The sequence below is a fragment of the Pterocles gutturalis genome, unplaced genomic scaffold (genome assembly GCF_000699245.1).
Source record: "Pterocles gutturalis isolate BGI_N339 unplaced genomic scaffold, ASM69924v1 scaffold6836, whole genome shotgun sequence".
Taxonomy (NCBI): Eukaryota; Metazoa; Chordata; class Aves; order Pterocliformes; family Pteroclidae; genus Pterocles; species Pterocles gutturalis.
In genome coordinates, this window is record NW_010097709.1 from 19,699 (window position 1) to 41,654 (window position 21,956).

At 36.2% G+C, this 21,956-nt stretch overlaps 1 protein-coding gene across 1 annotated transcript in view; it reads left to right on the forward strand.

The window, feature by feature from the left end:
* Positions 1 to 21,956, forward strand: part of TMEM131 (transmembrane protein 131) — a gene marked incomplete at its 3' end in the record, with an annotated part of 69,978 nt that overhangs the window by 17,150 nt on the left and 30,872 nt on the right. Inside the window, exons 3-10 of the mRNA XM_010084399.1 lie at positions 2,721 to 2,789; positions 11,582 to 11,705; positions 12,697 to 12,813; positions 13,661 to 13,783; positions 14,499 to 14,579; positions 17,525 to 17,675; positions 17,789 to 17,845; positions 18,787 to 18,848. Of these exons, the coding sequence (XP_010082701.1) occupies positions 2,721 to 2,789; positions 11,582 to 11,705; positions 12,697 to 12,813; positions 13,661 to 13,783; positions 14,499 to 14,579; positions 17,525 to 17,675; positions 17,789 to 17,845; positions 18,787 to 18,848 (784 nt within the window). The remainder of the gene's footprint in view (positions 1 to 2,720; positions 2,790 to 11,581; positions 11,706 to 12,696; positions 12,814 to 13,660; positions 13,784 to 14,498; positions 14,580 to 17,524; positions 17,676 to 17,788; positions 17,846 to 18,786; positions 18,849 to 21,956) is intronic.

Consider the following 21,956-nt stretch of genomic DNA (forward strand, 5'->3'; position numbering starts at 1 on the left):
TTCTGATATAAGACCAGGAGCCATAGCTCTACATGCATACGCTAGTAATTAACTTAAATGTCATTATGCTGTAAAGTTGCCCTACCCATGGGTGTATCCATCCTTCAGTGAGCAAGTGCCCAGCAGAGCAGACATCATAATTTTGTAAGTCTGTTGCAAGCTAATTCATGTTGGGCCTTTCAGTAAGCAAAGTTTGGGAATCCCGATATTGCTTGTTGCCATTTGAATCTTATTACAGTTGTTACATTTATTATAGTAGCTGGCAGTCATTATGATGTAGATGCCTTTAGCAAACTTTAGCCATTTAAAAATTCTGTGTTATCTAAATGGCTATCCAGGATAATAAAGCTATGCAGTCTGAGAAAATATTGCTTAAACTTTTCATGTATATGGAGAATTGTATATGTCCTGATTGTTAAAGTTGGGTCAAGTTACTCTTGACTGTATTTTCAATGCATTTGAAATAAAGATCTTCATTATTGCTTTTGTGAATACTGTAAATATTTCTGATAACCTTTTCCATGAAAGGAATTTATATATCTTCTTACCAATAAAAAAAGAGATGCTGGCTGACTGTTCAGTGTTCTGAAATTGTAAGAAATTGACAGAACTATTTAAAAAATCCTTATGGAAGAAGAGTGGTTTCTGTTTAGTGTTATGTTGACACAGAGGTACATGATCTTTTTGTCCTTTTCAGTTTAAAAATGCACTCTAAATGTTTCATGAAATTGGCCCATAAACTTTGAAAAGTGAGGTGATAATTTTAAAGACTTACTATCAGCTTGTTTTATCCTTTCAAAATGTCACTGCTCATATGATTTTACAACTTTACAGAAACAGTGGACATAAGAGAATAAACTTAATTTTTTTTGAACCCTTGTTCCACAAGGTTTGGTTTTAGCCTGAGAAGGTATACCTAAGCTCTTTCTTCTTTGACAACTGTAATGAGTCACAGAGGAACTTAATAGTAGCAGGAATTGTAATTTTCTGTAGATCTGAATACAGTTCTTCCTATTGGTGTATCTTACACCTTCACTTCTATTGTTTTGTGATCTATACACACATGTACTCATGTGTGTGCATGCACACACACGCACGTATGTAAGTATACACTGGAGCTGACTATGCCTACTCTTGCCGCAGTAGTCTTTTACTTTTATTGTGTTGATAAAGATATTTTTAATGACTTAAGCTCAAAGTAGTATTGATGATGCGTCGACATCCAAGGTTAGAGAGCTTTAAATCGATCAGCATGAATAGACATCCCTATTACATGTGTATTGTACTTGAAGTGTGAAGATTTAGAGTACTAGAATGAGTCATTGAGACACTGTATTTTTATTAAAAAGTACCTGTTGATTTGTTATAATGTTGCTGTTGCCCAGATCTGTGCTATTAGAATATACAGTTCATTTTTCATACTCTATTCTTAAATTTTTACTCCTGTAAATAGCTTCCTTGCTGAAGTGGCTCTGGAGTATGGAAAGACATCTGAATTTGATCAATAATCAGTTTTCCTGGAAGTATGCTGGATGGAATTGGATTGAGTTCAAGGCCTCAGCTTTCATAAGGCAAGCCCCCTGTGCCTGCCCAAGGGCATCTTCCCTCTCCTGGCTTCTCCCTCTGTTGAGGCAGAACTGGGCAGTTCTGCTGCCCTGGCTGGATTTGTGGAGCAGCTTTGCTTACCTTTGCTTACACTCTTTGGGCGTCTAGGATTGTTTGATGCAAAGTCAAAAAACAAGGATCTAAAATGAGACTGTTGTTTTAATATGAGTAACAAAAGCATTTAAAGAAAAAAAAGAAAGCCATGGGTCTTGAGCCATTGTTTGGCCTTTCCTGTTTATTTTTTTTACGTTATTGTCTCCCTGGTTTATCTTTATGGTACGAATATTATTTTTACTGAGCCCAAAATAAAGTGTTACCGAATTACGGAGATACTTAAGTGTGGTCACAGTCATCATTCTGAATAAGAAAATGTTTCACTCAATGAAACTGTTTTGTATTTTTTCTTGTAATTTATGTTGTGGGTAATTGATTGTGCTCCATATAACTGTACCGGTAAAAAAAGTAGTAGTAGAGGACATTTACAGATACTTTGTGGTCTTCACTGCTGGATTGTTTGAGGGGTATTCAAGTTTTAGTCTTTATCTGCTAACATGCTCTTAAAGAGTTCTGAGGGGAAGGTTAATATAAGCAAAGCTAAGGAATATTTCTAGAGCAGAGTTGCTGTCTTCTGGAGATGGTGAGTTTTTAACAGTATAGACGAGGGACTATTTTCTCCCATGTGGCCTCAGTACCGTCAAATGGGCCCAAGATTGTTTATGTACTAGTATAGATGTAGCTAGAGAAAGTCATGATGTGTATGTAAATGACTGTTATACATTGAGGAAGATGTTTGGATATTGCTGTGAAAGATGATATAAACCTATTTAGCTTACTTTTCACTTAACCATTCACTATATAGAGGAAAACTAACACTTCAGTTATGTCCGTTTCGAAGATTTGTAACCTTGCATAATTGTTCTTGGAAATACCACGTGATCTTGTGAGTGGGTGGTAAAATTATGGTATTCTGACTGGACAAGTTTGTCAGGCAGTTTCTTCTTTTGAATTAGTTGCCCTGTTATTAATATTAATGAATGTTTTGCTAATGAGGTGGGAAGGGAGCAAAAATGTATAATTTAACGGTATCTGTTACAGCATTTTAATTTTTCTTGCAGTGTATCCCTGTATCGGGGAAATTGTCGACCTCTCCGGTTTGAGCCACCAATGCTGGATTTCCATGAACAGTAAGTTGAAAAGTCTTTTGATCTGTTTAGTTAGACAAACAGAAAAAATAATCTCAAGAGATTATAATCTCAATTGATGGAGAAGGTTGTATACGTAAATTGGTTTGGTAGATTTTCTATAAGTGTAGTTGACCTACATGTTCCAGAGAGCTGGTGTACTTTGTCTTAAGTATCTTGTAGCAACCTATCAGCTTCTATGGTTTTGGTAGTGTAGGTACTCTTACTTTTTAGTTACTCATACAGCTGCTCTGCCGAGTGGAAACAGTTTTAAGTCTAGAACTTAATGCACTAAGGTGAGGTTACCTTTCTGCTTGTACGTCACCCACGTCAGACAGCATCTACTCTAGCATGTCCACTTTCCTACTGCTTTGGTGGCAAAATAACCTTGTCAATGAAAATATAGCCTCAAGGAGAACAAACAGCCTCCAAGAACCTAGTTCCATGCTCCATCTTGCAGCTGGTTTGTTTTGATACTCAGTGGCTGTATGTAATGTACAGCAAACTTACCTGTGACTTCTTTAAAAGATGAAAGAAAGGGAGGAGGAAGGAAGTTTAATAATTTAAACAATGTAGCTGTTTGTAATCAGTTCCTCTGAGAAACACTTCAGTCTTAACTTTTCTTACCCTAACAGGTTACTGTGTATAGGTAGCTACATCACTCTTCCTGTTAATGGTCAAAATGACTTCTGGAGTTGGTGTACACTTAATGCAGCCTCTGTGTGTGGTTGATATTTTGACACAAGGTAAACAGCAGTGGGGACATTTCAAACATTTTTTTAACAGTTCAACCTGGAAAAAATAACACAACCCAGGTGTGCCTTAGCACAGTGTTGTTTCCCCCATCCTCAGCCAGCACTGCAGCTGGATGAAAGGCTGCTTTATTTACAGATAAACCATAAATTGTCGTTAAAAAATACGGTATTCCTTGTCTGTAGGAAGGACCATTGTACAGTGCGGTGACTATAGAGATGTGCAAGGAAGCTCATGTGTATTGACATGGTGTATACTTATGTGTTTCTGAAAGAAGAGAGGCTGTAACTGTATATTGTTTGCACAGAGTAGTTTTCCAGAAATAAACTTTATATATAAAAAAAATCACGTGTAATGCCACTAAATAGCAAAGCTATATGGAAATGCCTCATTTTACAGAATTTATTTGTGCTCAGTCTAAAAAAACTGTAACTTTTACTTATGAGTGAAGGCACAATAAATCACTCTGTCTCCTCATTCCTTCAAAATTTCAGGATCTCTAGCTTTTGATACTGTGTGTTGTTTCATTTTTTGTCGTGTCAGTAACTGGTCCTAGGTAAGAGGATATTGAGCTTCTAAATTGAATAGTAAAATACCTAGTGGTAAGCCGTGCTCTACTGCATCTCTGTTATAACAAAATTAGGTTATAGTTAACAAATTATAATGCTGAGTGCAGCACAAACTCAAACTCGTAGAGCAGTCTGCTCTTTATTAAAGTGACTGTAAACTTACCTATTCATTTGGTTTTAAGTGATTTTTCTCTTAAAATTGTAAAAGTTTTCAATTTATAGCAATTGCAGAATCTGACATTTGAAATGTATTTTATGCACCTTTTTCTAATGTGAATAAAGTGTTTTCTTGATGTACTGTGAAATATCTTGATTTTAAAGGTCATCTATAGTTTGCATGCTTACCTGAAGAACACTACATGTGCTTCTTTGCTTTGTGGATTTCCAAAAATGCTTTTTTTTTTTTTTTTTCCTTGCTAAAAATAGGTCCCAGACAGTATCATAAATACTTTAAGCTTTTCTTCATCATATTTTGGCTTTTTATGTAAGCTGTTCTTGTCAGAGCTGAAAGCATTGAAGAAATCTCTTACACTCCAGGAAGGGCTCTGTGCAATAAATGTAGAACTGCGTTGGGGGATTGCTGCCTTCTGTCAGTTGAAATAGGGAACCTGTGTGTTAGATCTTGGTTCATTATGTGTTCTGTTTATTTTATTTTCTAACAGTATGTGATAATTAATTTCTCTGTTGTAGTTTAGGTCATAATCTCAAGAAGAAAACATCTTCTGATTTATTAAAACTTCAGTAAGATGTCATAAACAGTTTTAGAAAAGGTTTAGTTATGGAGTCCCAAAGTTCAGTTTAAAATCTGTACTTAGGCATTTAAACAAAAGTGAACCAACTCTGGACAATGCTAACTCAACTTTATGGTGGGAACAAACTGCAGGTGCCAAGCACCTTGGAAGTCAAATAATGCAAATTTAAGCTTTTTGCTTTTTTTGCCTTTTAAAATAGACAGGGTTTTCACATTCAAATTCTGACTTTTGTTTCTTTGTTAATAATGGATTTTAGGAAAAGCATAAAATGCATATTTAGTTTCTGAATAAGTATTGTACCTAAAGAGTGTTTTGTTTATAGGTAGCATGTAGCAATTAGTAGAGGAAGCTTGTTCAAAGTTCATGTTTATGCTGAGCGATCAACGTGTATCATTAGCGGCTAAAGAAAGTTGCCATATTTAATTTCAGTTGTAAAACAACCCATTATTTCTGTGACCCTTTTGGTCTGCTTAAGACTGCTTGGGTTTAATCAGATGTTTCAAAAACATGCCAACTTGAGCAGGAGTAATATTTATTAAAAGCTATTTTATCTAGGGATCTCAAAAAGTCAAAATCAGTATTAAGTTAATAAATGAGTGCTGTAGACACATTTCCTGTGTTCCACCTGGAGATGAGATTACAGTGGCCTTATACTACTGGTTTATAACAACTGGGGCTTTTTTAATGCTGTTTTAATACAAAATAAACCATACGATATTCTACCACTTTGAAGGCAGTCCAGATAATCTCGCATTTATCAAAGAACATGTATGCTGTATGTTAGGATATGCAAATCTTTAGCTCACTTGAAGAGATCCCAAATGTTCTCTGTATACATTAGGCCTCTGGGAATGGGGTGGAACTGAAGCAGGTTCTCCCATATCACTGCTCCAGGGGACTGCTTGGACTAAGTGGAATACTCATTTAGTTATTTAATGTGAAAATCTTGTTTGTGTGTTTCTGAAGCAACACCAGTCTTCCTCTGGAACAAATTCTGCAACATGTTGGATATTGGAAATTTGGGGCTTTAAAGAAAAGCAAGCAAAAAGCCCCGCACCCAAAACCAACTCCACAACTAGCTGCCTTTATTCTTAGCTGCCTTTTGTTCCTTGTAATCTCTTTTATAATCTGTTACTCTCCCCTGTTGTTAACTGGGAATGGAGTAATTGAGATGTTCTATCATACAGACAGCAACCATTACGTTGACCTCTACAACTCTGGGAGTTGGTTGCTCAGAGGCTGTTTTGGCAGAAAAGTCATTACTTAATATGGCTTCTTGTGTTTGATACAAGTCTTTATATTAGAGCTCGTGCAGGTGACCTATCTGGGTGAAGATAGAGGAATACTATTGCAGGAAAGTTTATATTCAGTTCTTGCACCTGTTTTGTGGGAGAACTTGAATCTTCATAGATCTTGATACATTACCTTCATCTGTGTTAATTCAACTCTGACTATATCGAAAGTAAAGTTTGTAAGTTCACAATGAGGTTTTTGGTAGAAGTAACTTTTGGTAATAGAGCACTTGGGTATTGAGTATTTTAGGATACTAACACAATATAAGCTAGAACTGCTTGCCATCAAAATTTTAAAATTTGGAATTATTTTAAAAATGGAACTGACATCTTACCCCTGCTTCATAGAAATGGTTGGCAGTGTATGAAATGATACTTTTAGCAAAAGTAATAGTTTAATCCTTGATCAACATATGCTTCTGTGGTGAATGGAGGTTCTTGCTTCACTCCATTTGAGCAAGGATACTCTGGGCAGTGGAGACTCTGGGCAAGTTTTCTCAGTGGTAGGACTGTATTCTGAAAATCTGTCTTTCGTTTTTCTATTGATAAACAACCTTGCTTTGTTTAAGAAACTTGACAGTAAATTGACATTTCTACGGATCTCCGTCTGGTTTTGTTTGCATATTATGCTAGACTGCAAAATGCTGACAAAGCGAATAATAGTTTATTATTCTCTTAGATTCATTCAAATCATGGTTGGTGACATGATTGGATAAGACTCTACTACTGATGTTTTGTAAATGAGGTTTTGCTAGCCTTTTTGGAAAAGATATGATTTATTGTATGGGATCTAAGATTCCTAACATAAAATGGGGTGTTTGCTTTGTTTAATATGTTATATGGACACTAACTTTTTGTCAAGTGTAACATAAAAGAACTTTCTTGATTTATTAAAAGCCAGTGAAATCTGGAAGTTGAGAAACAGTTGGTCTATAGGCCAGTATGTATACAAAACCCAAACCCTTCTGTTTTCTTTTACTTTTCTGAGTTAGTTAGATGCATTTGCATTCTCAAACTTACGTGCTTCAGTTACTTCAGTTAAAGAAGCAACTTGCTGGCATCACTCAACCAGTGATGTGTATGACTTCATGTGAAATAAGAAGAATGCTGTAGTCGCTAATTCTCTAGTCCTGTACATCATGCAGGCTTCCTTCATGTGAGGAACTAGCATTTTCTTTAGAATGAGGTACAGAAGACATTCCCTTTCAGTCTCTAGAGGTAATCTTGTAAGACTAACTCATTTCATTTAATTAAAAGTAGCTGGATATATTACAAGCCAACACCCAAGTTCGTATTGTTGAAGCTCATTATCTCTGATCTGACTGGAGACTCATCTGTACTGGTTCAGGAAGTTCCCAAGCTGCATATATGTAGAAGTTAGGAGAGCTTTCTGGGCACGTGACTGTACGTTTTCCCCATTATTACACTTTCGCCTTTTATGCATCTGCTACTCACTCCTTTCTGACACAGGATACTGATTTAATGCATGTGAAACGTTTGCTTTTCCTGTAACTCCAAAGTCTAAGTGGGAAGCTTTTGGTTGGCTTCAGTTTTCTTTCCAGTCTCACTGGAAAGGAGGTGGAAAAGGAAGACTGTATCTGCTGAATTTATATCCTATGCTTTTCAGTGTAGATTTGTATCAGTTTCAATAAATCACGTGAGCATTTTATAGAGGTGTCTAAGCTATATGCAGTAAGAAAAACTGTAATTACTCTTTTAAAAGGGCATTTTCTCAATTTATATTTGCTTCACAGTGGGTAGCTAGATATTTTTGCAGGTTAAGTTTGAGCCAATAACTCAAGGACTCATATCCCCAACTTTTTTTGCAGGAGCTGGTTTCCTTTGTTAAAATAATCTACCTCTTGATCACTAGAGCAGCAATGAATTCCGTTACAAGGTCATGCTTACAATATACACTGCAGGTACTAACTCAGACTTTGGAAAGAGTTAAGTTGCAGCAGTAAAGGACGTGAACACAGGCTTCTTTACCCATTTGAACAGGCACCTCACCCTTTTTAATTACCATCTTCTCATCTAGGTTGTGGTATCTGTTTTTTTATCAGTGTAGGTGGACGTACCATTATGCAGGGACAAAAGATCAGGAGCAAAATCTTACGTGCTTTGACAGTTCATGTTTGCCTGAAGATGTGTGTCTGTACTGGCTTGTTGCAAGGAAAAGTGTTAGCTGTGACTACTCCAGGAAAATGTAAAATGTGCTGTGAAATTTGGCACCAGGTAACTCTATACTTGTGCAGATCATTGCGGCTTCATAATCTGCAGCCTGGAGAGCATCCCTTACATGATTAGTGCTTGGGATGTAGGTTCATTAAAGGTGTCTGATGCACACCTGGATTTTACTATGTCTGATGGCAGAAAAAACAAGTGAGGTTTGTCTGTTTCTATAGATTTGGCTAACATTAAGCTTAAGGAATATAGGGAAAGCTGTATCTGAGCAAAACATAATACTGGACTCATTGTTTCAAAATCAGAATGGTCAATAAAGTAGTAAAATAAAACAGTGTCCTAGCAACAGAATTCCTTTGTAGTGACTTCTGCCTTTACCACCTATAATTAATTATACCGTGGTGGTTTAGTCTGGACTCTGAAGTCAGTGAACTGTAATGTCATGGCTGCTTCCCTACTAGTTGTTTTGTAGGCTTTAGCATGTTAAATATGATGATTTATATTCCCCTCTTTTCAGAACTGGAAAAGCATGAAGGCCTTAAAAGATTGTTAAAATTTGAAACATTTCCTAGGATAATGAGTTTTACTTCCGAACTACCTTTTTGACAGGAACCGGCTGGCACTTCAGCATTACTCATTCATTCAACATAGTTTTCTTGGCTTTGTGGTGTTTCAGACGTTGTGCATCAAAAACTGTCACTTAGGTCAACTCTGGTCTTAGATTCTCAGTATACAGCTGATTTTCTGTAGAGACCACAGATGATCCGCTAGTCATGTCGTTTGCTCACAAGTAATACAGTGCTTAAAATCTGCCTTATTCTCTCACTTCCTGCTGTTGTGGTTGGTGGAAACTGGTCTGCTTGATTCTTGTTTTCGGCTCTTAAGGTCCTCTTATGAAGACCAGTTGGAGAGGAGAATGATTGATTGTTTCCCCTTCTTGGGGAGCTTTTGAACACACTCTGGGAAAGAGAAGTATCCAGAAACTTCACCGTGGCAAGCAAAAGAGTTACAACAAGGTGCTGGGAGCATGTCTTCCACTGAGGAAAATGAAAAATTGCTATGAGAACTAGGGAACAGACAGCTGGTTCTCAGGAGGAGAGACTGAAAGAGCTTTCTTCAATGTTGGAGGTGTTGGCCTGTGTGTGTGTGTTGGTAGAATCACAGAGTACTTGTTGAAGGCACGATCGCTTTCTCTAAACAATGAATTTGCAGTGAAATTGCTGACTGTTATAAAAGCTTGTTTATGCCTTTCACAGTTACCAAGCAGGTAAAATACTCAAGCCCGTCTGTACCAGTGTTAGTGAAGGAGCGTTTGAAGCAGTGGGTTCAGAATTCAGAGGGTGCATGGTAACTCCGTATCAGCAGATGCTTTTCTCAGTTGTTGTTTTGTGGGTAGTTTTTGTTTGTTTGTTTGTTTGTTTGTTTTCTGGGAGTGGGGTAGAGATGGGGAACTTTGGAGGGCTGACTCTCATTCAGATTCCTGAATGAGAGTATGATGAGCTTTTCCATAGCAAACGGAGAACAAGTGTATAGGTTTACTGTTTGATTGCATTTATCAACTGTGTAGCAATTACAGCAGTTAATGCAAAACATCCCAGCTGATAAACCATTTCTGTTTCTAATATCACCATGTATACTGGCAGCAGATACAGATACTTTCATGTTCTGTCTTAAACTGGATATTAGGTTTTGTACAGGTTTTAAATGGTGAGGAGAAAAATTGTCATCTTCATTACTAGTTAAATTAGAGAAGTCAAAATGAGATTTTTTGACAGTGAAAGAAGGATCAAGAAGTTTGCTGATGGAGACATGAAATTAGGAAGACTCAGCAAAGCAAAGAGATTTAGAGTAGTAGAGTGCAGACACATTCTATTGTTAGTGATTATGCAGTTTATTGAAAATTAATAATTGTGTCTTTGAATTAATATCATGGTCTTTAGCATCCATCTATTTAGCCTGTGTTTTATAAGTAGGAGGTTCTGTCTGTTACCACAATCACTTTGCAAATTGTGGTATAGTTTGATTACTGTTGCTAAATCCTCCATTCAACGGAACCTTTAATTTACAGCAAACTTACACTGCTTTATCTATTGAGACATGTGCCTCTCTTCCTTCCCCAGTTGAAAAACTGTGCAGCTACAATGGTGCTTATTAATTTGGCCTGTTAAAGTTAATGGAGGATGGCAGAACAACTGCCTGTTATTGGTCATCATCAATTAAGGTACTACAGGTAGTAGTAATTCTTATCAATAGTTTTGCAGTCCTTGCAATGTTTGGAGCAGGTGACATGAGAGGTAGTGATACATGGAATATGTGTAGCCTGAAAGATTAGAGTTAATTATTTTGAATGCCAAAATTTAATTTGGAGCAAATTGTAATTTACATGCTTTATTACTGCTTTGATGCTGATGCTTAACACGTATGTGTTAAAAGGCATGGAAAAAATTGTGGAGAGATACCAAAGTCTGAAAAATAATTGGTGAAACTAAAGCTTTTATTGTCATGTCAGCTGTTGTAAGCAAAAAGAAACAAGCCTAAAGGTTGTGTGGAATAAACTGTTAGCATGTCTTATTACTGGAAAAGTGTGCTGCTGTTTAACTGTTTGACTTCTGTGTTTTAGACTTCTTAAATTCTAGAATTTATCTCAATTTCTTATTTTTTTCCTTAAAGTGTGAATTCAAATGCAATGTACAAATAAAATTGTTGTTGCTGCACATATGTGTGTGCTTAATTCTGTATAGCATAGTATAAAATATAATACCAGAAAAATTCTAGGTTCTGGGAAGACTACTTAAAATCTATCAGGAAAAAAACTGTGCTTAGAGTTTTGTCTAGGGCATGTTCTGTTTATTTTAAGTTGCTGTCTGCAACCTTTCTTAAGATAATTATCTAGAGGTTCTAGCACAGGAATAGAAAACTTTGTCTCTTCTGTTTCTGAAGTAAAAACCCGAAAAATAGAATTTCATTTTGGATAGGTGTCATTTTAGAGGATGATACAACATTACCTAATCCTTCAGGAAAACTAATCAATAAAATAATGGAAAAGATATTAACTAATGTTAACTAAAAGGTGTTAAGTAATTCTTCAAGGTGAAATTTGAGTATGTTACTTGAAAAAACATCTAATGCAAAGTTCTACTGTTAGCGTTCATCATTGTTATGTTCCTATCTGGTTTAATGTGACAAAGCCCAATGCTCTATTTTCTAGAACTCTAACAATTTACAAATATTCTCTGTTTCGACAGGCCAGTTGGAATGCCAAAAATGGAAAAAGTTTACCTACATAACCCTAGCTCAGAAGAAACAATTACATTAGTATCAATATCTGCTACAACGTCACATTTTCATGCGTCATTTTTTCAAAATAGGGTAAGTTGTTCTGCTTTCTCAAAATGAACTTTTCCCCTTTTGAATGGGAGCTTGATTTCCCTTCCTTCTTTAAATGAGCTACTCACTGCAATAATTACATACCTAAAAGTATTACGATACTGCAGTTCTTGATCTCATATCAGCTACCAAGCAAATTTGAACTGAGCACGGAAACACATGCAAACCCTACTAGAAGAGAAGGAATGAAATATTGCATAGGAGTTCTGAGTACGTTATGAGGAGCGGCTGAGGGAACTGGGGTTGTTTAGTCTAGAGAAGAGGAGGCTGAGAGGAGACTTTATCACTCTCTACAAGTACCTGAAAGGAGGTTGTAGTGAGGTGGGTGCTGGCCTCTTCTCTAAAGTAACAAGTGATAGGACAAGAGGAAACGGCCTCAAGTTGTGCCAGGGGAGGTTTAGGCTGGATATTAGAAAAAATTTCTTCACGGAAAGAGTGATCAGGCTTTGGAACAGGCTGCTCAGGGAAGTGGTGGAGTCACCATCCCTGGAGGTGTTCAAGGAACGTGTAGATGTGGTGCTCAGGGACATGGTTTAGTGGGCTAGGTGGTGTTAGGTTGGAGTTGATGATCCTTGAGGTGTTTTTCCAACCTTAATGATTCTATGATTCTATGTTGGAAGTGTATACTGTAACTAACAGTTTAACAGCAGATCTCCTTTGTTGCTGAAGTCACTATTAAGTGTACATTGCTTTAGAGCACATACAACAACAAGCTGTTTTATAATTTTTCTGAAAGTTTTGTGTCTAGTGAACTGGTTTTAGTGTGAAACAGTCACTCCAATGCACTTATAACTACAGCAGTCAAGTTACAGGAACTTGCAGGTTAAAAAGCATGGTGTCAGCAGAGTTAACTCTTAACCACATTACTGTCAGATATAGTCCTCTAGTTTCAGTTTTGTCTGCAGGGCCAGAATGTCTTTAATAAAGAGTTTTGCTTATCCTTCTTCTGCCTGCTTGCTTTTATTTTTTCCAGAAAATTCTTCCAGGAGGGAATACGTCCTTTGATGTAGTTTTCCTCGCAAGAGTAGTGGGAAATGTAGAGAACACTTTATTTATTAATACATCTAATCATGGGGTATTTACGTATCAGGTAAGAGAATTAAATGGCGAACAGCCTTTCGGAAAAAGTTGTGAAGTGTGAATCAACCAGAGCAGTATCTATTACGGCATGCGTTAATGTCTGAGGATATTTGCACAATGGTGGTTTTTTTTTTTTTAATCAGCCCAGTTGAAGAAGTTTCCATCCCTGCTGCTTGTTGTAACACAGAGGTGGCATACCATTGTAAATATCTGTAGGGCAGTACTGTAAGCCAGATCAATGAAATTATGTAGGGTTTTAAATCGTCCCAACAAGTTTTTAGTGTGTGTTATTTTTGTGGCTTGTTGCAATGATCTAGCTCATTCTTTAGCTCTGTATTTATCTGATCCAGTGACAAGACAATGTTATTCATTAAGCTGTCAAGAGTTTCAGAAAGATAAACCATACAAATGAGAGAGTCTGAAAAGTGAGAGAAATCCTCTTGTTGAAAGCATATGACTCTTACTATGGCAATGTTTTGAAAACAACAACAAAAACGCTTCCTATATGGATAACCTATTCCATAATGGTACGAATAAAGGATATTTCACATCTTTTTAACCTTTACCTGGTATCTAGTGTTTCAGAGTATAAGAAAAAAAGATGGTATTATTACTTCCTGTTTTCTAAATATGTCAAAGTAAGAAGTAGCTATGAGAAATACTCATTAGCTACAAACTAAACCAGTTTCTTTGTTTCAGTGTTTTAGCATGATACTGGTTTTAAATGTTCAGTTAGAAGTATACTATAAAAATTAATTGAAAAGGGTATTTGGTAGATTACTAAAATTGGCACATATGTTAGGCTCTGCAACAATTACCTACAGTTACCTAAGCTTGTTTTTCTTTTTCTGAAACAGGTGTTTGGCATTGGAGTACCAAACCCCTATCGATTGCGCCCATTTATTGGGGCACGAGTTCCTGTAAATAGCAGTTTTTCTCCTATAATAAATATACATAACCCTCACAGTGAACCTTTGCAGGTGAGCCTAAGAGAAAAGCATAATATCATATGTTTACGATGTTAAACTGAATTCTTGTTTATTTTGTTACTTCTTAAAATTCTATTTGAACTTTAAAGCTATTTGAGGCCAAGTCTTTCACATTATCTAAATGTTTTTCTGTTTAAATGCAGATCAGTTATTCTAGAAATTGTAGATTATGCTCACAGTTCTCTTAATTTGCTAGATTGAGGCTTTACTGTGAAATTTCGATTTTTGAAATGGTCATAAGTACTGCAAAATAAAGAATCAAACTTCACTGGTAATTAAGAAAAATTATTGAAGCAAACAAAATAAAACAGATCTTGTGCTTTTAATCCAGGCATGCCTTTTAGCTTCCTTCTGCTTGTTTTGTGCAGCACAAGGTGTCTTTAGTGTACCCTGGTATGTGACGTTGGCAAGTATTCTTATTTTAAGGCAGGATTGATGTCTGTACCTGACCAAGCAAGTAAATTAATAGTCCACTGATAAACATTATTTTATTCTGTTAAGTAAATAATCCACAAACTGAAATGCTACAGAAAGCACATGAAGTGTAGCACTAGCAAATGGCTATATCATCATTGAAAGTGAATTTACGGGATACTCCAATGGTCAAATAGTTGCTAACCCATGATGTTGCACACTATAATATCTGATAAGTAAACCAGGATCCCTTTACACCTGAGTGCTAACACTTTCATGTTATCTGCCTCAGGTGGTAGAAATGTATTCTAGTGGAGGTGATCTTCATTTAGAGCTTCCAACAGGTCAGCAAGGAGGTACAAGGAAGCTATGGGTGAGTAGTCATGTCTTGCAGCATTCATTCTGCTTGTTTGGGGAGGTTTTATTTTGATATGATTTTAGGGTTTTGGGGGTTTTTTTGCCACCTTTTGTTTATTGTTATGTAATCATTAAAAATACTCCATAAAAACTGAAACCATAACAGAGCCTTTTAATTGTATGGTAATGGGAATTGAAGGAAAGATTTAATTAAAAGAAGTCATCTGTATTGAGCAGTGCTTTTTTGAAGTGAGAGGTGCAAGATGATTCCCAGTAGAATGAATTGCACCTACCTGAGCATTCAGGACAATGTAGTTTTTCTGGTCTGTGAGCTGAATCTAAACCAAAGGAAAAATATATGGGGTTTTGTTTTTGTTTTTTAAATGGAGATAGTCCTTCCTGCAAATCACTATGAATGTATACATGGGTTGAAAAAGCAGCTGAATGAACTTAAGGAAGAATAATCTGTTGAGGACTACTAAATAAAACAGCAGTGTGTCTAGCTGCAACAGATCCCTAGATCATGAGTTGAGAGTGGCAGCTGGAAAACATTCCTACATGCATACCCTGCAGTTATTCTTTACTCTTCCTGTCTGCTGGGTAGTGGGTTGGATGGACTCGTGGTCTGGCCTATTAAATCTGTTTTGTGGTATTCTTCACTTAATGTAGTTTTGAAGTAGCACATTTTGATATCTTTAAGTGAAATAATATTAGAAGCATCCTGAAGGTAAAGTATCGGCTCTATGCTCCATTACCACACTGTTGTTGCTGTCCAAGTACATACAAAATCTGTTTTCCTCTTTAATTAGAATTTTCTTTTTTTTTTTTTTTTGGTCTGGGAGAGACTTTAAAGTCATAGGGCTCCAAAACTTGTCTCTTGCTCAGTCATGTCGTTACAGTCACTGACAATTACATCTGTTGTAATGAGTAAAGCCAGGATTTTTCCAAGTGAGCTAAGAAGGATGATCACAAAACTTAATTTCTGTCTTTTCTGGAGAAAATCCATGAGAATGGCAGTGTCTTAGTTTTAGATACAAAAGTTGCAAACAAATGAGTACGAATACAGATCACAAGTGTTTTTTAAAAATGCAGTGGAAAGAGTAACCAGGTGCTGAGAGTTATATGTAAATATTAAAAGGGATTTTTAAAAATGAAGGTCCTAATGTTTTGACACCATTTTAGTCAAATGGCATTGCTTCTAAAGATAGCTCCTTCCTTGTTGTCAGAAGAACTCAAGGAGAATGTTGAATTCTGTAGCCATTAGTAGATGTGTAACAAACATGTCAGAGCCACAAACAAAAGAGAAGAAGATTTTTAAATGTCTAGTTTATTTCTAGTTCTGAGCATGTAGCTTTTCAGCTTCTCTAGGCCATGTTGCCAGTTAAAGCAACAATGACATGCATGTGAAAGCTTCTAGTGTATTGCATGGAAAGGCAGTTAGGTTAATACCAGTCAGCACTAATCCTCTTGCTTTTCACATCAACCATTGGTATTTCAAAACAATATGGCAACTAGAAGAAATTAAGCCTGTAGGAGGAAACACTCAGATGTATCATTGTATTGGCTATGTCAAGAGCTGCACTGCAGTAAGAAAAAGCTGCGAAGCAGAAGTCATCTGAAATATGATAATGATACTTTGACCTACGGATGTGCATCATTGTCTAAAATTGTTTTGATGACAAATGTTTGGATGATTGGATGAAGCAGTCTGCATATGCAGGAGTACTTTTGTAATCACTGTTCAAAGTTACTTTGGGGATCCCTGGTTACATGTAGGGAAGAGTCAAATCACACGCTTTGAAACATTAGTGGATGGCTGCATTACGTTACATCTGTGAATAAGAGCAAAACGTGAACTTGAAAGCTTTTTAGTTTAGAGACTTACCAAGTAGTAGCAGTTTGAAACTAGTTACTTTGATATTCAACAGTTTTCAAAGAATACATGTACAGTTATTGTGCCATGGAAAATGTGGCTTGACCTCCACAATGGATCGGTATGAGTTTGTACTACTGAAAGCACAGAAGAGGTATCTAAGACAATCAGCACCTATATGGATTATGTCCTGTCCAGTTTCCTTCATCAAAAACACAAAAGAAAGAAGCTGTCAACTGAAACACCATCAGTCGATGCAAGGACTACTCATCAAAAATTCCCACTTTCTGACATCTTTATTTGCATTTAAAGTGGGGAAACTCCAAATTTCAAATCAAGGCTTTCATCTTCTATTAAAAAAAAAAGAAAAAGAAGAAAAATCCAGTTCCCCAACCCTTCTGTAATGTGGTGGGGAAGAATATGTGATGTTAGTATTTTAACTGTGGTTCTGAAGCTAGTCTTGTGCTGCAGCTGTGTCCAGCAAATACAGAAAGAGTTGTCTTTCAAACCCTGAATGCAGATTGGAACTGATGGAATAGGCTTGGTACAGAAACTAAAGCACATTTCAACTTTTTGCTGTAAATTGCTTGGTGACTAATAAACCTGCAGCTCTACAAGCTTCTGGCTACTTGCAGTTCCACACTGTTTTAATTTGTGGGTTTGACATCTGTTTCTACAGCACTGAAACTGTGTGCCTTGTGTCTGCTTTGGAGAATAAACAATTAGAATATGAAAAAAAAAAAAACCTGAGTGCAGTAACATCAAACATTGTCAATACATTTTGTTTATTGGTAGATTCTATCAATTTAGTCTACTCTCTTTTTACCAGTATTTTAATGCATAAAACTTAATCTAGTGGGACATGAAAGTCCTCTTGCATATACCTATTTTTAATCAACGTCATATTAGATGATTACCACTATCCTTACTAAATTTAATGGTAATTTTATTAATATGCAGCCTCTTACTGCCGTTGCAGCTTTTTCTCTTTATGCAATTATACTCAATGCTGCTTTTGTAATTTTTTGGTGTAGCAGCTTTTTTTGTAATTACTGCACTCTCATAGATGTGCTTTGATTATTTATCAGGAAATACCTCCCTATGAAACAAAAGGAGTGATGAGAGCCAGCTTTTCCTCAAGAGAAGCAGATAATCATACAGCCTTCATTAGAATAAAAACAAATGCCTCAGACAGCACAGAATTTATCATTCTCCCTGTTGAAGTAGAAGTTACAACAGGTTTGTAGAAAAGTGGTTGGGCTGGAGGGGTGGGGGGCGGGTGGAGTTATTCAGCTTAAATAACTTTTAGTTTAATAAGAAAATGGTAACTTTTCTTTTTATTTTTCTTAAAGCACCAGGAATATATTCATCAACAGAAATGCTAGATTTTGGTACACTACGAACACAAGGTAAACTATACTTCAGGCCTTGAAGTATTTATAAGGAGTAGGGTGGGTAAGGGAAGACCCAGTTATCTGTGTACTATTCAGGGTTGCTTATGGAATGATGCTTTTTAAAAGCCATAATTTCAAAAGCAGGATAACAATGTGTTACAACAGTGCACGATGTATTCAACTGCAAGTATACTTGACATGTACAAGCAAACAGTAGTTTGCATATCCAGTTATAAGTCTAGTAATAACATTAGTCTTACACAGTTGCGCTTATTCTGAAAACCATTGTCAGTTTACTTGTTTTGCAAACTTGTTTTGAAAGACTGCTTTACATCTGCATAAGTTCTAATAATTTTCAGAGACAGGGAAGTGTGCAAACTTAAACAAATTTGTTACTTATAATATGCTCTTGAAGTGCCACTTAGACATTTGTGTCTAACGTTTTACATTTAAATTCTGTTCAGTGTAATAGAAAATAATAACATATGTGTGACAGAAAGTAGTAAAACTGAAGGTATCTTTTGAAACTGTAAAAAGGACTCATTACTGAAGAAAAACAATATGTATCAGCTTAATAGGTGGCTTCTGAAGTACTTTTCCTTGCAACTTAGTTAACATGTAGATTTTTAAATAAGATTAGTTTCTGCTGAATATTGGTGCATCTGGCAGAATCATTCATTGTAGTATTTTTAGCCTGTTCATTACTTAATGTGTTAGAAATACAAATGGTTGGCTGAAGCATGTAGTACCTAATACTAATACACAAAAATGCAGTTTTTAAGTTTGTCAGATTCTTGGGACTAGCTATTTTGACTGGCTGTACATGTTAGTCTAACTTTTTTTAACACTGAACAACAGCACGTTTATATGAGAAACTAGGTAGTTCAGATGACTTTTTATTAGGTTTTTATGTTAAAATAGCCTAATAGCCAGGTGTGTTTTTTGTTCTTTAACAGATCTGCCAAAAATTTTAAATCTGCATTTATTAAATTCAGGAACAAAAGATGTGCCAATTACAGTAAGTTTTATTTCCTTTCAATTTGTAACTTTCTACTTGGATTTACTCTCTCTCATAAAAATTGATCATTCACAGGTTCACCATGTGTTCACAATTAGAAGCTAGGTGATGTGCAACTGAAAGCATAACTTAATAGTAAGACAAGTAGTCCATATGCATGGTAAAATTAATTTCCTTCATAGCCTTCTTTGAACAGCTGTTTCAGCATTTATAGGCTATGCCTGCAATATCTGAGCCTTTGGAAGCTTTTGTAATTGAGAACAGTAACTCCCATTCAGTGAATGAGAGATTAATGCAGAATCTGTGGGATTCTTTGTCCTCATCACAGACTCTGTAAGAGTGTATAAAGTGGTTGTCCAACATAATCTCTTAAGATGAGCAAAGAATAGCTTTCAAAAGCAGATACTAAAATGACCCTTGTTTTCTTGAGGTTATCTGATTTGTAGCTTGAAATAAGAAAAAAGCCTGCGAACACTGTGGAGCCCTTTCCAGTGAGATCATTGCAGCTGCACGTAAAGTGCAGCCAGCTTCAGAATTCTACGTTTTGGATTTTGTGCTTTCTATTTTTATTACAGAGTTTTGTCTCTAGCCTGGTCGTCTGCCTTCGTTCATTCATACCTTTCTCCTGTGTAATTTTTCTCAAGGCCCACTATTTTTATCACTTCTTCCTTCTCCCCTTCCATCTTCCTTGTTTTCCAGATTGAGTTATACCTTGTCTCAGTGCACTTCAAAAAGTGTTGAAAAGAAACCAGAGGAGCCAGAATGACTGAAGGCTAGGCAAAGGTTTTTTACTGAGCTCTTGGAGAGCTTTTTTATGTTTTTAAAGCTTGTAGCTGTAACTGTTGGGAATAGTATTTTGGTAGTAGAGGTCTAACAAAAACTTGTTAGATACTGGAAGCTGAGGCTAGGTGAATTTAGACTAGAAACAGGACACATTTTTAGTAACTAGGATAACTTTCCACTGTGATAATAATCCGTTGCAATGCTTGCTAAGTTCTTGTTCACTAATAATTTTCAAGTTGAGAGAAACTTGCAGTATACTGGAAACAGCATTTTAATTCATCGAAGTCCTAATGCTTATTGCATTAATGAGGTCAGATGATCTTATAAGGTCTCTCATGGCCTTGTAAGCTCTGAACCAGCTTCCCTTGAGGGTTTCTATTTAAAAGACCTGTATATGATTTTTACAATCAGATTTGATATGATTTTATAATTACATTTATTAAATTATTTTTCCAGCTATGTCTGCTGTCTTATATCATGTCCATCTTAGATTTGCCAGGTTTTTGTCAGAGGGACTGTTTTTTGTGTTATTTTTTTTTAAAGTGTGTATTATACTTCCTAAGTACAATGCAAATAACCATATATTCAAGCCATCAGTATCACTTCTAATATCTGATAACATAATATCTGATTCATATTCCTCCATTACCAAAGCCCTAACAATTTTTTTTCAAGGTATGGTCTTTGGGCCATAGACTGTAGACCATAGACAGTGGTCTGCTGGAAGACTATCATTTGATAACCATTATACAAGTCATGGCAGAACTTTTCCAGATGAATTATTCTTTTACAGTTTATCAAAGCAGTAAATTTGATGGTCTCAAAGCTTTTAGGACTCACTTTTGCAATGATAAAGTTACCGTATAGGTCCAGATATGATGTATTTTTCAACGTGTGTCACAGATGGCACATCAACTCAATTGTTCTTCTCATTAAGGCACAGCTTTGTTGTGAAGTTTGTAATCTTTCTAGCATTTGAAGCACTGTGTGAATTTCTGCTGCTGTTCCAATCAAGGAATTTCAAAGTGGTAAACAACTTTTGGAAGGAACCTGGTGAATAGCTTACTTCTAGGAAAGCTTAAGAAATGGATTTCTGACCCTTTAGAGCTAGGGTTTAAAATCAATGAGACAGAGGTCTGTGACAAATTTCATCTTAATGTCAGAAGAAAAGGCCAAGGCTATATTTAGCATATATTTAAGCTGGGTGCTGGAGGAGCTAAATATCTTCAGGTCATCTGTGTATGAGTGTCCGCTAATGCTGTTGCCAGAGTTGTAGCTGTTCTGCCTCTAAGTACTTAGTCATGCTGTGGTCCAACAAATTGGTTGAGGAAAATAAGAGTGAGTGACTTGACTTTTTTGACTTCTAAAACCCTTTATAAAAACTTCCTTAATTACATTTTGTAGGGTTTTCTCCATTATGAGGTAGAACCGTGTTTATTTTGTGATTCGGTGAACTGTTGTCATGCTGCAACAATTAAGCCATGCTGTCAAAAACCTAGTTAATGTAGATTGTTGAACACTTTCTTTTTTCTTTAGGATGAAATTTTATGTTTCCTTAAGGCAGTTTAAGCCCATTTGATAGCTAAAAGCAAAGACACACTTTAAACTTTGTTCTCCTGATCATGTTTGATGCATAAGAACCAGGAACTTCAGGACAGCCATATACTGAAGCTGAGTTCTATCAGTTTGAAAATCAGTCTTTGTGTAAGGAAGTATTTACTTCTGTCACAATTCATATACTTCAGAGTAGTTGTTTCTTCTCTTATCAACCTATGAAAAGTGGTTTACTTCTGAGCTATGTTTTCAGTCTGCACATTTAAGTGTATGTATCTCAAAGTTATCAAGGGAAAGTTACCTTACAGGGTTACAATGTAGTAATAGTTTATTCCATGGCTGTTCTGGATAGTGCTTTATGGTGAAAGTTCAGTTAGCTATGTCCCTATTTAAAGTGAAGGCCAAGTTATTACTGACAAAATAATTGTGCCTATATACGTGAATAAAACAGTACAGAGGTGATTCTTATACTAACTGAACCAACCTTAGTCTGCTGCCTGTAGCCACGGGGCTTTTTTCCTCTTGCAGCAGGGTAGCTGTGTCTTTACTCTCTGTAAGAAAACTCTACAGCCTGCTCAGTCTTTTGAGCAATATGCTAGGTGGACAAAACAAAACTATGCTTGAGAGTTTGCTGACAGATAAACAGAATGAATGAACGCGTGCCAGAGTTCAACTGATACTCTTCTCCTCTAGTTTATTAGAATAGGTATAGCCTGAGAGTTCTTAAACCTTTGAAGTCGTTCTCAATAATGGCTGCAATGGCATAAAGCT